Consider the following 14249-nt stretch of genomic DNA (forward strand, 5'->3'; position numbering starts at 1 on the left):
TCTAGGCCTTCTCTCTCTGGGAGGAAGGTGGCGAGAAGGATCCTGCCACTGCCATCCCCAGGCTGAAGCTGGGCTCAGAGATTCCTGACCAGCGTTTGTGGAATAAACAGCCCCAGCTCCAAGCTGGACAGACTGAGAACAAGGTCACACAACCTAAGCAGGTCACCACTTGGGCTAGGCTAGAACGAGGGGCTGCAGGGGCAATGGTGGGGGGCAGTGGGCAGTGGGTGGTAGGCTCTGAGCCAGAGCCTCAGGGGTCAGTGTACTGAGTAAATATGGGCTGGAAGCCCTTTTCGGCTGCACAGAGTCTCAGTTGTGGGATGTAGGATCTATATAGTTCTCTGACCAAGGATCGAACCCGGGTTCCCTGCCTGGGGAGCACTGCGTCTTAGCCACTGGACCACCACGGAAGTCTCCAGATACCCTTTTCTTGAAGTAGGTTCTCCACTTGTGATACTCCCGGATCACGATCTCTATGCGGCTTTTCCAGTACTTCCCTTCCGTGGTGATGGCCTGTGGGAGAGACGTGGGGCAGAGGGATGAGGCGGTATTGGGTTTTATTCACAGAGCTCACCCTGCTAGCAAACAAGCGTCTGGCTCCAGACGTCAGGCCTGGGCAATCCAGCTCTGAGTCGCCAGCTGGTTGCCTGCGGCTTCATCTACAGAGTGTGTTGGCCTCTTCTGGGCCATGCTCAGCCTCTGAGTGAAGGTGAGCTTCCACTACGTTATCGTACCCCCCCAAGATAACCTAGGGGACTTTGGGGGCCCAGGGTCCAGAGGTTGGACTGGAGTAAGGCTCAGATAAAGTGCTAGGCAGGGGAGAAGCACAGAGATCCCGGAGCTGGAGGAATTGCCAGAGACTTGGGCTGGCTCTCAAATGCCCTGAGGCTCCGCCACATTTCCAAAGGGTGAAAACAAACAGCCAGTCACAGAAGGTTCCAGCAGAAAGTGACCTCCAAGGTCCAGTTCAACCTCCCCACCATGCAGCCCCTTTCATAGTTATCTCTGAATTCTGGTGACCAGGAATCATGACAGCCTCAGAGAGACCACCTCACTTTCACATTTGTTTCTTTTGATGGCTGCAGAATATTAAAGCAAGTCCCAGACATCCTATCATAAATGTCATATAATTTCACCTAAAGTACTTCACTACGTGTCTTAGACAGTGAAGAATCTCCACAGTGAATAATACAATACTATTCAGTTCAGTTCAGTCGCTCAGTCGCGTCCGACTCTTTGCGACCCCATTAATCGCAGCATGCCAGGCCTCCCCGTCCATCTATCAGACCTAAAAAGTGATGAGATTCTTTACTACGGTCTGATACCAGATCGTGTCCCTTGGCTCCAAGCTGTCTTGTGTTAGGTTACTTTCCAAGGTCTCCCCTTTTCATCGTAACAGTAAGACAAGCTTGGACGAAACTAAAGCAATACAGAAGAGTAGAAAGTGAAAGTGGAGTCTTCCCTCCTCACATAATCCCACAGGTCAGGGTTCTGTATATCCTTTAACACATTTCCTACACATGTATAATCACACAGATACTCGCTTCAAAAAATTAACCTGAAGATACTAAAACACTGTTGGGCAACTTGCTTCTTTTCATTTACTATGTCTTCACCATCTTTCCCTCTCAGTTTATGTAAAGATCTGGAGGTCATTCTTCAGTGGTTAAAGATGTCTGCCTTGTCCCCCCACCGCCTCCCCAGCTGACTTCCAGAGAAGCACCGAGATTAAAGGAAAGCAGAGGGTAAGTCTTGTTTGGAGGAAGCCCCAAGTCCTTGGATCAGCCTGGCCTGAGAAGGGGGAGCCTCTGCGCGGTATCGGGGGTCACGTGCCCCCACACGGCCGTCGCATCTCACGGTGTAACAGCCACCAGGACGCAGCACCCTGAGTGCTCTGCCCCGCTGCCTACCTCTGTGGGGATCCAGCCCTCGCCCCGCCCTCGTGAGTCACCGCTTTCTCCCGAGTGAGGGCCCATCATCTGCCAAGTACCTCTGGCCGGCGGTGCTCGTCCACTTCCACAGAGCCGTCCAGCGGAGTGACAAAGTGGCACACGGGGTTCTTGCGCTTCTCCAAGTCTGGGCGGGGAGGGGTGAGACACTCACTGAGGAGCCCCGCTGTCTGCACCCCGCCCCTCGGGGGATCCTGAAGTGTTCTCCTCTTGGAAAATGAGATTTGGGGAAATAAAGGGTCCAGGTCAAAGGAAAAGACTCTCTCGGTGATGCGGGAGAGAGAAAGGGAAGTATGCCCGATCAAGAGGAAACACCAGCCTAAGCCTAGGGGAACCCCAGAGCGCTGGTCTCCTGCAGGAATCACCAGACCCCCCAGCACCCATGCCAGCCGGACACAGGCCATGGCCCGAGCCTGCACCTTCTCAGGCCCGCTGAAAACGGGGACTGACTGTCCCGAATGTCACCTCTCAGCTGTACGCCCATCCCTTCCCCTCTGCCTCACAACACTGAGCCTCCTGTAGACACTTGGATTTGGCTTGGTTCTCCTATCTCCACAGATTGCCTGAGAGAGACTTCTGTTTGACACACAGGGTTCCAAGGCCCGGCTCCAGGCCCCAAGGTGCACAGGCCTCTCGAGGGGGGCAAAACCTGCAGGGTCGTGGGTCTAGCCACGCAGCACTTACACTGCATGTACCAGGCCCGCCAGATGGCGTTGTTGAGCCGGATCTTGTCTCTCCACTGGAGCTTCAGGCCCTTGAAATTCTTCCACTTTGGAGACACCAACTTCCCACTGAAAGGTAAAATGAGGATGGGGACACTCAGTGGTTTCTCTGACAATGAAATGTGCCACCCCATCACTCCAGGCCTCAAAATTCTGGATTAATCCATACAAGCCACAGGCTCGGCTCAATAGGATATACAGTCGCTTTCACTACCCCGTTTAGTCGACTTTTGCATATCTTCAAGTTTTTCCATAATTAAAAGCGAAAAGTCTGTGGATTTTGCCTTATACGTGTATCAAATCACCATGCTGTACACCTTAAACTTAATGTTACACATCAATTTTATTTCAACAAAGTTGGGGGGAGGAAAAAAGAAATCTGACCACTGAAGGAAAAGCCAGGCTCCTTGAACCTGGTCTCGACCACCAGTCCCCAGGAGGCACTGACAATCCAGGCACACAGATGCCCCACCGGCCCTAGAACCCGCAGGGCCCTCTCCTGCCTCCAGGCCCCTGCACTGGCAGTTCCCATTCTTCACGGAGCTCCCTCCGCTCCTGGCCAGCTGCTCATCCTTCCAAGTGATGCTCAAATACCAACTCCTCCGAGCCGGCACTGGCCTCTCCCAGGCTGCTGCCAGCCTCTTCAGGATCTCTGAGCGCTGTTCACACCTCAAGGACACACATATCCACTCCCCGTACGGCAATGTGTCTCCACACCTCTGGCCGCCAGACTGCAGCTTCTCAGGGGAGGGCCCTTCTAGTATCCCCACCCTAACCACCCAGCACAGAACTCGGCACAGCGCAGGGCCTCGCGCAATAATCCTTCACTGACTGAGTTAAATGGCCTTTGCCAACAAAGCTGGTGGCAGGCAAGGGACGCTCCCTGGAGGTACAGACTGCTCAGATGGTTTAGTTTTCCACGGGCTGTGCCAGAAGCCACCTCTGAGCCGCTGGCATAGGGCTTCCCCTCTCCAGATGGCTGAGATGGGCAAGGCCTTCTTTCTGGTCCATACCAAAGGGGGTTTTGTGAGTTCTACATCACTGCAGGCCACAGCCCTGCCCTGTTCTCCAAAGCCATTCAGAGAGGCCATGTGACAAGCAGAGATGTGCCAGCAGTCACAACAGCTGGGGTCTTCAAAGAGAGCGCCTAAGTAATAAACGCTCCCCAAACCTGGGCACCTGGTTTCTTCATCAGAAGCTCTTGGCAAATCTTGGTGGATGATGAGAGCGTAAGAGCGCCTTAGAGAGGTTGGATGACACCAACATCTTCAATTACTTACCATGAAACGGGTGGGAAGAGTCAGAGAGAGGCCAGACCCTGGAGGCTAGAAACCCGCTCTGATAAAGTAACTTTCGGGTTCTCATCTTCTTCCCCCTAAAGTGCGGGATGCCTGCCTCTTCCGACCATGGGGATGTTCACTGCTTATGTCCAACGGCTACCACCCATCACCCCAGGCTTCTGTAATACCGCAACAGCCGACAGGCGGCGCTCAGCTGACACGAACAAGCCAGTCTGAAACCAAAACTAAAACCTAAACCGCCCTGAGAGCTGGAGAGGGTGCCAGCAGAGGCGATGGCTGATGGGACACTCGCCCACACACGGCAACCTGACTGCACACAAAGTGCTAGAAAAACGCGGGACACACATCTAGATGTCTCCTTACCGGAAGGGCTGCTCCCGCCTTTGATGTGGTGTCACTGTTAACCTTTGATGAGGACAGGAGACATTCCCCACGCAGACACCCACAGACAAGGACAGGGACCCTTTCTGTGGAGGCACCCCAAGTCTAGTTTCCTACGGGACGTACAAGACAGGCTGCTCTAAGGAGTTCTAACAGGCAGCTCCTTGGCAGGGATCCCTAGAGCAGGATTCCCAGAAAGCACCTACGGTCAGACTTCTGCTCCCCCCAACCCCACCCCAGCTTAACTTGGCTTCCAGACACGGTTGGCTGGGATGCTTCTTCGCCTAACTCAAGGTTCTGCCATATTCCTTCTTTAAAGTGTAACCAGAAACACATTATTAAAATTTCTGAGGTCTTCTCTGGTAGTCCAGCGGCTAAGACTTTGTTCCCCCAATACAGGGGGCCCAGGTTCGATCCCTGGTCAGGGAACTAGATCCCACATGCCCACAATGAAGATCAAAGATCCCACGTGCCATGACTAATGCCTGGCGCAAACAACTAAAATTTTAAAATGTAAAAAAGAAAAAAAAAGAAAAAAATATTTCCGAGACTACTGGCTTCGCCCTCAATAAACAAAAGACCTCCTCTGGCCTTACCTCCCAACCCTGCCTTCTTAAACATCACCCCCCACACCAACACCAGGGCTTCCTGGTTAGAACAGGGACCCTGGATTCAGCCCTTACTCTCCCAGTCTGACTCCGGGAAGGCCAGGGTCTGGGTCTGACTCATCCGAGCACAGTGCCTGGCATGTGGGAGGTGTGATTAAATATGGAATGACTAAATGAAAGCTAAACTTCTCCATAAAGAAAAGTCTTCACACACCCCCTACCATGGCCGTCCTTCTTAGAAGACAGGTTCATGACACAGGGCAAGAAGTCTACAGCACAACAAACTCTCTCTCGAAACTGCTGCTGAGGGGAATGGCAAACTGAATTCTCTGGCAGTCTGGCAAGAGGCTGCTTTGGAATGAAAATTAAAATGCAAGCCTTGCACAGACAGGAGCTGGCATTAAGAACGGGGAAGGATGAAACTGAGGCGGGGATTTAGGGTTCTGCTGGTTCCAGGGAAGATGAGCTCTGAACTCCTGGTCAGAGCATTCTCGGCAAAAGAAAGGAGGCACAGGCTCCAAGGTCTACTGCTGTGGGGCCCAGGCAGTGGTGGAGTCCATTCGTTTGGTCATGCAACCATATTTGCTTGTAAGGTATTACTTTTTCACCATTCCTCACGCTTCCTGGAATCCCACTGGCAAAATGTTCCCAGGCCTACACTACCCAAAGTAATCTACAGACTTAAAGCAATACCTATCAAAACACCCATGACATTTTTCACAGAACTGGAATAATCTTAAAAATTTAAATGGAACCATAAAGGACCCAGTTCTGCCAAAGCAACCTTGAGGAATAAGAACAAAGCAGGAAGCATAACCCTCCCAGACTTCAGATAATACTTCAAAGCTACAGTAATCAAAACAGCATGGTATTGGCACAAAAAGAGACATATGGATCAATGGAACAGAACAGAGCCCAGAAATAAACCCATGCACCCATGGGCAATTTATCTTCATCAAAGGAGGCAAGAATACACAAGGGGGAAAAGACAGCCTCTTCAGCAAGTGGTGCTGGGAAAGTCAGTCGCATATAAATCAATGAAAATATAACACTCCCTCGCACCACACACAAAAATTAATTCAAAAATGGCTTAAAGACTTAAATACAAGACATCATAAAATTCCTAAAAGAGCACAGAGGCAGAACATTCTCTGACAAAAATCGTACCAATGTTTTCTGAGGTCAGTCTCCCAAGGCAATAGAAATAAAAGCAAAAATAAATAAATGGGCCTAATCAAACTTACAAGCTTTTGCACAGTAAAGGAAACCATAAACAAGTCAAAAAGACAACTTAAGGACTGGGAGAAAATATCTGCACGTGATGTAACGGATAAGGGCGTAACTTCCAAAATACACAAACAGCTCCTACAATTTAACAACAACAACAACACAACCCAAACAACCTAATCAAAAAATGGGCAGAGGATCTAAACATATTGCTCAAAAAAAGACATACAGATGGCCACTAGGCACATGAAAAGATGCTCATCGTCATTAACTATTAGAGAAATGCGACTCAAAACTACAATAAGGTGTCACCCCACCCCAGTCAGAATGGCCATCATTAAAAAGTCTGCAAATAATAAATGCTGGAGAGGATGTGGAGAAAAGGGAACCTGCGTACATCGTTGGTGGGAATGTAAATCGGCACAGTCCCTATGTAAAACAGTATGGAGGTTCCTCAAAAAACAAACTAAAAGTAGAGTTGCCGCATGATGGGGCAATCCCACTCCTGGGCATACACCGACAGAACTATCATTTGAAAGATACATGCACGCCAGTGTTCACAGCAGCGCTATTTATAAGAGCCAAGACACAGAGACAACCCAGATGTCCATCAAGAGATGAACGGAAAGGAGACGCCGTGCATATACACAATGGAATATTACTCAGCCGTTAAAATGTCATTTTCAGCAACGTGGGTGCAGAGATCACCACACTAAGGGAAGTTTTAAGTCAGAAAGACGGATGCCACATGGTATCACTTATATGTGGAATCTGAAACACAATACAAACGAACATACCCATGAAAGAGAAACAGACTCAGAGAACAGATGTGTGGTTGCCACGGAGGAAGCGGGGTAGAGGAGAGCAGGACTGGGAGTCTGGGATTAACAGACGCAAACTAGTATAGACAGGATGGATAAACAAGATCCCACCGTACAGCACAGGGAACTATATTCAGTATTCTGAGATAAACCATAATGGAAAAGAATATGAAAAAGAATACATATATATGTGTATATGTGTGTGTAACTGAGTTGCTCTGCTATACAGCAGAAATTAAATGTAACACTGTCAGTCAACTGTACTTCAATAATTTTTTATTAAAAAAAAACAACACAAAAACACATTCCTAGCTCTGTCTCCTTCTCAGGGAGGGTGAGCTGATATGCTAAAGATTGTAGAAGGGACTGGCATGGGGGTTACAGGCCCTTCTTTCTTCTTGGGGACAAGCTGTCTGCTGAGGGCCCTGTCCCTCCCATTCCGCGCCTAGAGAGCAAGCCTGGGGTGGGGGAGGCCTCTCCTAGTTCTCAGATGCCTGGGGCTGCTTAGAAAGACAGTCTGGGGTTCCCTTACAAGTCACATTCGCAGCTTGACCAACGACACAGGGAATAATTTGGCCAATATCTGGTGGTCATTGGAAGGACTGATGCTGAAGCTGAAACTCCAGTACTTTGGCCACCTCACGCGAAGAGTTGACTCATTGGAAAAGACTCTGATGCTGGGAGGGATTGGGGGCAGGAGGAGAAGGTGACAACAGAGGGTGACATGGCTGAATGGCATCACCGACTCGATGGACGTTGAGTCTGGGTAAACTCCTGGAGTTGGTGATGGACAGGGAGGCCTGGCGTGCTATGATTCACGGAGTCACAAAGAGTTGGACAGGACTGAGCGACTGAACTGAACTGAACTGATAATATATGTAACACAAAAGTTACCACTTCGACCATTTTAAAATGCATAGTTCACTGGCATGAAGCCTGCTCATAATGCCATGCAACCTTCACTGCTATTTAGTTTCAGTGCTGTTTTCATCACCCCAAAAGGAAGTACCCAGGAGCAGTCACTCCCTACTACTTCCTCCCCGGGCCTCTGGCAACTGTGATCTGCTTTCTGTTTCTATGGATTTGTTTCTGCTGGACATTTCACATAAACCCAACGATAAAATATGCGGCCTTGCCTATCTGGCTTCTCTCACCTTGCGCAACAGTTTCAAGGCTCACCCACACTGCAGCATGTGTCAGTGCTTCCTTCCTGCTCATGGCTGAATCACATGCCACTGGATGGAGAGACCACAGTTTGTTTACTCCTTCATCTGCTGACGGACGTTTGGGTTGTTTCATGTTCTGGCCACTGTGAACAGTGCTGCTGTGAACTGACTCCACTTTGATTTCCCAGTCAGCTCAGAATTCTGGTAAGCGAGAGTGATCGTTACACTGGCACCAGGGCCGGGATGTGATGAAGGGCAAAAACAACTGTGACCTTTGTTGGAGGGCCAAGTGGGCAACTGTGTATCAACATTTCAAAGGCGCATCCCCCCAACTTCGGATCCCACTGTTAGGAGGAGACTACTCCAGACCCATCTGCACATGGACACAAAGACATAAATAGAAGACATTAAACTACAGCCCTGTCGGTGGGAGGAAAAGGCTGAGAACAACATACATTTACATGTGCTGATGGCTCAGACAGTAAAGAATCTGCCTGCAATGCAGGAGCCCCAGGTTTGATCCCTGGGTTGGGAAGATCCCCTGGAGGAGGAAATGGCAACCAACTCCACTCTTCTTAACTGGAGAATTCCATGGACAGAGGAGCCTGGTGGGTTACAGACCATGGGGTTGCAGAGTCAGACATGACTGAGTGACTAACACTAAGTACCTAACTAACAGCAAGATCTGGAAGATGTATTAAGTGGGAAAGAAAAAAAAAAGGTGCCAAGATACACCATATGGCCACCATTTGTATTTTCAACAGAGAGACGTGCACACAGACACACACACAGGAAAGGAGGGAAGAAAATGACCAGTCAGTCTCAGGGAAGACACACAAGAAAACAGGTAACAGGAAACAGTGATTCCCTTTGGAGAGCTGAACCAAGAATTCAGGAGCCTCAGTCGGTGAGTTAGTTTTCACTGTTTACTGTTGTTTTCTACTGCTCAAATATAACATAGGAATGTATTTTATACATATATATATTTTTTTCTTCAAAATAAACAAGGGAACAAGACCAGGTACAGTCCAAAGCCTTACAGGGCTTCCAGTTAATTAGGGAAGGCAATTCATCACATGAGCAGATATGAAACTTGTGCACAAGTCGGTTTTGTGCCCCAGATCCAAATATGAGGATAATGGTGAATAAGCAGTTTCTTACATGAGCGAATGAGTGAGTGACGCTAGACTGGCCTCTCTTCCAGGACTCCGACTCTTTTTCTTCAAAAGAGCAGTCTCCACTGGCTTTTCCTGGATCTGGGCCTGGTTCCACAGGCTGCCAGGAGCCAAAACTAACAGGCTCCAGACGGACAAAGGTTCATTGAGGAGCCGAGGCGTGGGGAGCGGCCCTGCGTGAGGCACGGCAGGCGGAGGGCGCCGTGTTCAGGGGAATCGCCCTGGAGCCATGGGCCCTCCGCCCTGGGCCACCTGCCCAAGCAGAGCCGCCGCCCAGGGAGCGCCTGCGAGGTTTTCAGGGCCTGCTCCCACGCCCAGGCGTGGGTCCTATCTCCTGCAGCCCAAACTTATCCCCCTCCTGAGGCACTTGGCATCTGTTTTTTTGAACACTCAAAGAAAGTCCTACTGGTGAAGCAGGCTCAGAGGGCGGTGGCAGCAGGGCAGGCATATGGGCTTCTGAGGGCTTCACTCCAGGTCTGTCCTACTGACAAGGTGAATGTGTGTGTGTGTGTGTGTGCGCGCGTCTTCATGGTGGTGTGCGGTGAGCAGGTGTGTCTCGGGGGGTATGTGTGTGGTGTATACGTGTGTGGTGCACACACGAGTGTGTGGCACGTGGGTGTGGGTGTGGTGTGCGTGGTGTGTATGGTGTGTGTGTGTAAGCGCACCTGCATGTGCAGGTGTGCCACTGCGACTAGGTGTTGTGTCTGCTCACATGTATGAGCACGTTTGTGAGGACTGTGGTTGTGTTTTGTGTACTTAGCCAGGAGTGATCATTCCCATGACAATCAAAACCTAGAGCACCTTGATGGAGCTGAGACGGGTAAAATCGGGCTGGCCGCAGCAGTGACTCCCCTGGCCCTGAACGTGAAGGACAGTGGCTCGTGTCCTTGCCTGAGCGCTCCCTCTGTGTCCCGGCCACCCACCTGGGCACAGACGCCACCATGCTTACACTATTCCCAAGCAAATGAGGAAAGAGTGGTTTCCCTTTCTGGACTGCTGGCATGAGCTGTCAGAGTCCCGCCTTTGGTAAATGGATGCCGATGTCCCCTTCTCTTTAGGGGAGCCTGGGACCACAGGGGGCGTGAAAGGACCCGGCTGGCGTGGAGTAAGTGATGCCCAAGTCTGGGGCATGTTGCTGAACACTGAACTTCAGTCTTAGGTGCGTTTCTGGGTGTTAAAGCCTGGTGTTTCCTGTCCGCCTCAAGCCACAACTGGCCTTTTAGGCAGGAGCAGTGATGCTAGGCAGGGTACCAGTTAAAACCATAACCTTATGTCTATTTGCCAGGGCTATAAACTTGAACCCAGAACCCAGGGTGTTCCCGACTCCTCTGGACTGAGGATGGGACTGGACTTAACAACAGGAAAAAGTGGTGCCTGACTTCAACTGTATCACCTGTTAGTAAAACGCTTTTAAAAATCTGTGTATTAGCTATATGTCTCTTTGATGAGCTATCTGTGCCTTTTGTCTTTTAAAAAACACTATTTTGAAATAATTACATAGACTCACAGAAAGTTTAAAAAAAAAAAAAGCTATAAAGCATCCCCTGTACTCTTCACCCACCTTCCCCAGTGGTGGTATCTTCTGCAGCTGGAGCACGACCTCAAAACCAGGAAGCCAGCTTTGGGACACTGTTATTACCTAGACAACAAATCTTAACTCAGTTTTCAACATGCGTTGAAATGTTAGTTGTTTTTTTCTTGCTATTTTATATCAGTAATACTGTAATATTAATGATATTAACACTCTGTGATACTTCTCTGCAAATGCTTCCCCTAGGTTTGGGTCTTTACTTCTTTTTATAGCATGTCTGTGAGTAAGCGGCACAGCTGTAAAGAATCTGCCTGCCAATGCAGGAGACACAGGTTCAGTCCCTGGGTCAGGAAGATCCCCTGGAGAAGGAAATGGCCACCCACTCCAGTGTTCTTGCCTGGGAAACCCCATGGACAGAGGAGCCTGGCTGGCTACAGACCATGGGGTCGCAAAGAGTGGGCCACGACTGAGCGCACGTGCATGCCTGTCTATCCCCACCTTACCCAGAGACTGACTTTTCATTTTAACCTCTTCTTAAGCCTTTTTTAGTCTTATTTAACTTTTAAATAAATTATATATTCATACTGAAAGGAAATTCAAACAACACAGAACAGTACCAAGAATGAGAACAAAGTCAACTGCAATTCCACCACCTAGAAATCACCCTTGTTTAAATTTTGGTGATAACATTGTGTACTGAGAAATAACCTTATCCAAAGAAGAGTCTAGCCCTTGCCCTCAGCTCGTGGGGGTAGAGGGTGACCTCCAGGCCGCTGGAATGTCCTGCCTGACAGTTGTATCTGAGTTTGCCTGGGGCTCAGGACAATCTCACTATGTGATGAGGATGGGGGCGTGGAGCAGGGAGCAGGGGTATCGGTTCCAATCTCCAGAGAAAGTGATGACTAAGAAGTATCGGCAGTTTCCAGGAGGGGCTGGAGACTAGAGGTCAGTCACACGGGCAGTGACCCAGCCCAGGAGAAACTCTGAGGACCAAAGGCTCAGGTGCGTGTCCCGGGCGGGCAGTGTCACACATTGGTGGGAGGGCGGCAACGCGGTCCAGTGGGAGGGCGGACAGAAGCACCGCATGAGGACCCTCTCAGGCCCTGCCCTACCCGTGGCTTCCCTTGGCTGATTTAATCTGAGTCTTGTCCCTGTGATAAACTGTAACCATGAGTCTTGCAGCGTTCAGTGAGTTCTGTGTGTCTTTCTAGCAATTACAGGACCCAAGGATGGTTTGGGAACTTGCAGTTGTGTTAGAAGTGGGGGAAGTCTTGTGGACTGTTCTCTCTCACTTTGCAGTTGGCCCGAAGTCCTTGTCATGTATGTTTATTTGATTATGTATATGCATACATTCAGATTAAAATCTATGAAAAAATGTTTAAATATATGGGATTATCTTGTTTTATAGCCTATTTTTCACTTACAGGTCATGAACATCTTATTATAGTTGGGTACAGATTTATTGGTTACAGAATATTCCATTGTATACATTTAAAACAATCTAACCACTTTTCCATAAATAGGCATTTGTTTACATTAGTGGACATACACTGCTTCTGTTTTTCACTATTATAACAGTGCTGAGAGGACCATATTGCTACTTATATTTCTGTGCAATGGCATGACTGTTTCTGTGAGATAAATTTCTAGAAATTGGAAACCTGAATCAGAGGGTATGTGTACATTTATAACTTTGTTTTAGTCAAAGACTTTCAAGGGTTATACTAATTTACACTCTTAATAGCAGTGAACACTGCCTACTTCCCAGACCCTTGCTCATATTAGTTATTATTGTTTGCTAATCTTACCAAAAAATTCAGATCACTAATTTTTTAGTTCCCACTTATTAGTATCTTTTCATGTTTACTGGTCTCTGGGTTTTTCATGGTAACTGTCTGCACGTCTTCTGTTCCTTTCCTGTCGTGTGAGAGCTCTGAATTTGGCAGAAATGTCTCCAGCATACACGGTAGAGTTAGTGTGTCTGTCTTGACTCTCTTCGCCTCGACTATTTCAGTGTGCTTTGTTTTGCTTTCTCATTCTACTTAACTTTTGCATACATGATGAGCTTTGGGTTGTTATTGTTTTCAGTTGAAATTGTTCATTAATACAATCAGAAATTTGAAGTCCTGTCTTTTATGTTTCCACCTTTTGTGTCATAATTAAAAGGGCTTTTCTACCCCGAGACGGTGGAAACACCTATCTGTGTGGTCTTTCACAGCTTCCCGTTTTGTACCGTTATTCCCTCCGTCTGGAAGTTGCTCTGGTGTCCTGAAGATCCTGGGACCCTGCGTCAGCCAATGGTCCCACCTGTCCACTCAGTTACCCGACCTTTCCCCTGGAGTAAACTGCCGTCATCATCATACCCCACACTCTCATACGTAACACTAGGGCCACTTCTGAGCGCCCCAGTGCTTTCGGTGTTTTGTGCCTATGTCTTAAAACGGTTTCCATTTTTATATTTAATTCATTTCGCTCTTTACACACGGAGAAGGCAATTGCACCCCACTCCAGTACTCTTGCCTGGAAAATCCCATGGACAGAGGAGCTTGGTGGGCTGCAATCCATGGGGTCGCTGAGTCAGACACGACTGAGCGACTTCACTTTCACTTTTCACTTTCCTGCATTGGAGAAGGAAATGGCAACCCACTCCAGTGTTCTTGCCTAGAGAATCCCAGGGACGGGGGAGCCTGGTGGGCTGCCGTCTATGGGGTCGCACAGAGTCGGACGACTGAAGCAATTAAGCAGCAGCAGCAGCAGCAGCAGCAGCAGCAGCAGCTCTTTACACAGCTCACTGAAATAAACTCCGACTGGTTATCTGATTATCTCATCTTCCCTCACTAGTTGATGACACTTCCATTAACATATATTAGATTATAATATACACTAAGGTCTGTTCTGGGGGGCCTCCTATCACTGATTCATGTCCACCTGTCTTAGTACTACAGTGATATAATAATTAGAAGTTTGTGATACACTTTACTAAGTAGAGTTAGTCCCCATCATTTTTTTTTTTTTTTGAATCCTTGCCTGTTTATTCCTCCATGTTCCAACTTTACGGTCGTGGTGTCAAATCTCAAAAGAAAACTATTCTGGCATTTTGATTGGAGTTGCCCTTAACAAATACACTACTGTGGATAGCACTAACCATTTCAGCTGGGTCACCTCCACCTTAGAATGGAGTATGTTTCTCTACTTATTTGAACAACTTAACCTATTTAAAAAGAGAAATCTGAAGCTGCCCTCTTTAATTTTCTTCACACATGTCCCTTTCATTTCTAACCATAACACTTAATGTCAAAAGGAAGTTTAGAAGGTGAAGCCAGCAAAACAAAACAAAGTCGCATGGTTACACACCCAAACACAAGCAC

At 48.4% G+C, this 14249-nt stretch overlaps 1 protein-coding gene across 2 annotated transcripts in view; it reads right to left on the reverse strand.

Moving 5' to 3' along the window:
* MLXIP (MLX interacting protein) overlaps positions 1 to 14249 on the reverse strand; it is a 57924-nt gene that overhangs the window by 13713 nt on the left and 29962 nt on the right. For both annotated transcript variants that reach the window (XM_069557790.1, XM_069557789.1), the window contains exons 2-4: positions 2634 to 2740; positions 1991 to 2076; positions 424 to 513 (exon numbers count right to left, since the gene is read on the reverse strand). In XM_069557790.1, the coding sequence (XP_069413891.1) occupies positions 424 to 513; positions 1991 to 2076; positions 2634 to 2740 (283 nt within the window). The remainder of the gene's footprint in view (positions 1 to 423; positions 514 to 1990; positions 2077 to 2633; positions 2741 to 14249) is intronic.

Source organism: Ovis canadensis, chromosome 17 (genome assembly GCF_042477335.2).
Source record: "Ovis canadensis isolate MfBH-ARS-UI-01 breed Bighorn chromosome 17, ARS-UI_OviCan_v2, whole genome shotgun sequence".
Lineage (NCBI taxonomy): Eukaryota > Metazoa > Chordata > Mammalia > Artiodactyla > Bovidae > Ovis > Ovis canadensis.